This window comes from Apaloderma vittatum, unplaced genomic scaffold (genome assembly GCF_000703405.1).
Source record: "Apaloderma vittatum isolate BGI_N311 unplaced genomic scaffold, ASM70340v1 scaffold41707, whole genome shotgun sequence".
Lineage (NCBI taxonomy): Eukaryota > Metazoa > Chordata > Aves > Trogoniformes > Trogonidae > Apaloderma > Apaloderma vittatum.
This window is the reverse complement of record NW_009726382.1, coordinates 1511-4163: the sequence shown is the minus strand read 5'-3', so window position 1 is coordinate 4163 and position 2653 is coordinate 1511. Positions and strand designations below refer to the sequence as shown.

Below are 2653 nucleotides of genomic sequence, written 5' to 3'. Positions count from 1 at the left end.
CAGCAGGAAGTGATCTTGTCTTCAAACATCTACCTTACCTTTATTCGGGTGAGCCAGGCAGATTTTTCACTTGGAGTCTGCCTGCACATATAACACGATTGGAACACTCCTCCAAATTTCTCTGGTTACTACCAGTTGGCAGAAGGCCACTCTTTTCTGACCTCTGCAATTCTATTACTGTATTTGGCCTGTGCATTTTGTAGGAGCGGTACTTTTGAGATTCTTCAGGGACTGTAGCAAGAAGCTGGGCACTTAGTGCCTTGTTCCAAGTGTTTTGATCTATGGATTCACTATACCTTGTTGGAAGGCCTCATTCCACATTAAAATTAATTAAACCAGGTTAAAAGAAATTGCAGGTGTGCATGTCGTTACATTAACAATAGGCACTGCAGTTACAAATCTTCATAAAATAGGAATGCAATGTTTGATTACCTGACAGAAGGACTAACTGGCATATTTAATTTTTAATTGGATTACATCTCTGTTCTAACAGAAATTGTCCACTTTTCCTGACTATACTAGTTGATATAATAAAATGTATAAGCTTTGTGCTCAAACATTGTGTTATGTTATTTTATAATTTATCAGTATTTTCATTGTATAAGTCAAAACGCATGCAAAATTAAATTCTTTAAAATTTTTTTACGGTGTTAACAGCTAAAGTTTCTATTTCTCTAGACGAACCATTTTTTAGCACAGCAGTACACAGTACAGAGTCCAGTGGGTCAACAGTTTGCTTACTGTCAGATGACGCCAATACAGCCTTCAGATTTATCCATCTCTCCGTATCAGATTCAAGCTGCAAATTTTAAGTCTGCACAGAGTTCTTTTGAATTGGCCTTGCCACATTCAAGTGACTGTGAAGTGCACCGGGTGGATGAAAGCAACTCTAAAAGAAAGAGAGAACAGCAAAGTTGTGACAGTGACACTAGTATTGAGGATGACAAAATGAGACAGAGAGAGCGTGACCAAAAATACAAGAAGTGCAAAGCCAAGAAAAAGAGGCATTAATTCTGTGTAACTGGATTTATTTATTTTTATATTTGCTATTTTTATTTGGGAGAAAGTCAGTCTTTCATCTTTGCACTTTATGAAAAAAGGAATGTTCAAGATTCATATTTTTTTTTAAATAGTTATGCATAAAGTGTACTGATTCTTTAGTAGATCTCAACCTCTTTAAAGAGGAAAATACTGTTTAAGGTATAGGAAACAGTTAAGAAGATAAAATTTTGCTAATAAAGGAAAAAAACTTACTTGGTTTTCCCCCACAAAAGCTACTATTTCACTAACATAGAAACTTTATGAAAATACCTAGCTTCAGCCACTCATGAAGCATATATATCACTTCAGTCACTTAGGGAATGTGTTTCTGTGAATGGTGTTAAGAATTTTCTAGAGCCCCTGAAGAAGCAAGTGGGCTAGAAATTCTAAGTATCACCTCATTGAATTATCAACAACTTTATTTCTCATCTAGCTCTGTTACTTTCAGTTAGGATCACCTTGTATGGTTATTGGAGCTGGTTTCTTTTCTGATAGTAAATCAGAGCTAAAATATGGGCATTTGCACTAACCACAAGACCTACATATATATCAATACTCAAATGTATGTTGTACTTTATGGCTGCAGTTATGTACTGACTAGAACTACACGCATATATACGTGTCTTTATGAAATTAAACTCTCTAGTGTTTTATTTGCTTATTTGAGAATCTAGATGTTCATTGTAACAAACAGGTGAAAAAGTTAATGAGTATCTCATCTAACTGACAATACAACATGAGTCAGTGGAGTTAGTACTACTACCTAAGAAAAGGTTTTCCTTTGTTTAGCAGAGGAAGAACAAACTATCTCATATTGTCATGAATCAAAGTAGTAAAATAACCTATTTTCTGTCTTTCATATAGATAGATACAGAGGTATTGTCTTATACAATACCAAGTACAGGTGAAGTGCTTTCGAGATGCTATTATATGAGAAAGGATAACACTTTATTTTCAGCTATTTAATACTGCTTCTTTAGCCTAAGAGACATTCCTTTAACACCACAGTGTGGCACCCTTGAAATGTCATTCGCGACTGAATTCAGCCTTCTCTAGAAAGACCTTACATAACAAAGGGTTGTGCCTTAAATAAGATTTAGGCCTTAGGTTTTAAGAAACTTGCTAAGTCTGCCCAGTCCCTTTTTTCCCCCTCTACCCTTCCACACAGGCACTTGCCACTTTATTGGGGTTTTTTTGGGGGGGCATATTTTTTTTTTTTAAGTGCCAGTAACTTTAGGACTAAGCTACATAGATGCAATCTAATTTATGTTGGAAGATACTGCTGACATTATACCAATAAGTCACTGATCACAAAAGTTACCTCATAAGGGAAAAAGTTAACAAGTAAAATACGCTGGATTTCTTTAAACCTGTTCCCTGTGTTAAAGAAATTTAATCAAGTAGAGGGAGAGTATGTTAACATTAGCTTAAGTTAGAAGTCAAGTTCATGAGACAAAAGAGTAAACAGATGCCCAAACCAGAGTTAGCCTACAGAAAGAGAGCCTTGGTCAGGTCTGTGCTGGTGTGTCCATTTCAGACTTCCCAATGGATAGATAACGTATAATATGCAATTATACTTTACAAAAGGAACGTCAAAAAGGATCATACTGCA

General features: G+C 35.6%; 1 protein-coding gene across 1 annotated transcript in view; it reads left to right on the top strand.

The window, feature by feature from the left end:
• LOC104276804 (splicing regulator RBM11-like) overlaps positions 1-1011 on the top strand; it is a gene marked incomplete at its 5' end in the record, with an annotated part of 4214 nt that extends 3203 nt beyond the window's left edge. Inside the window, one exon of the mRNA XM_009873246.1 lies at positions 679-1011. Coding sequence (XP_009871548.1) covers positions 679-1011 — 333 coding nt within the window. The remainder of the gene's footprint in view (positions 1-678) is intronic.
• Between the last annotated feature and the right edge of the window lie 1642 nt (positions 1012-2653).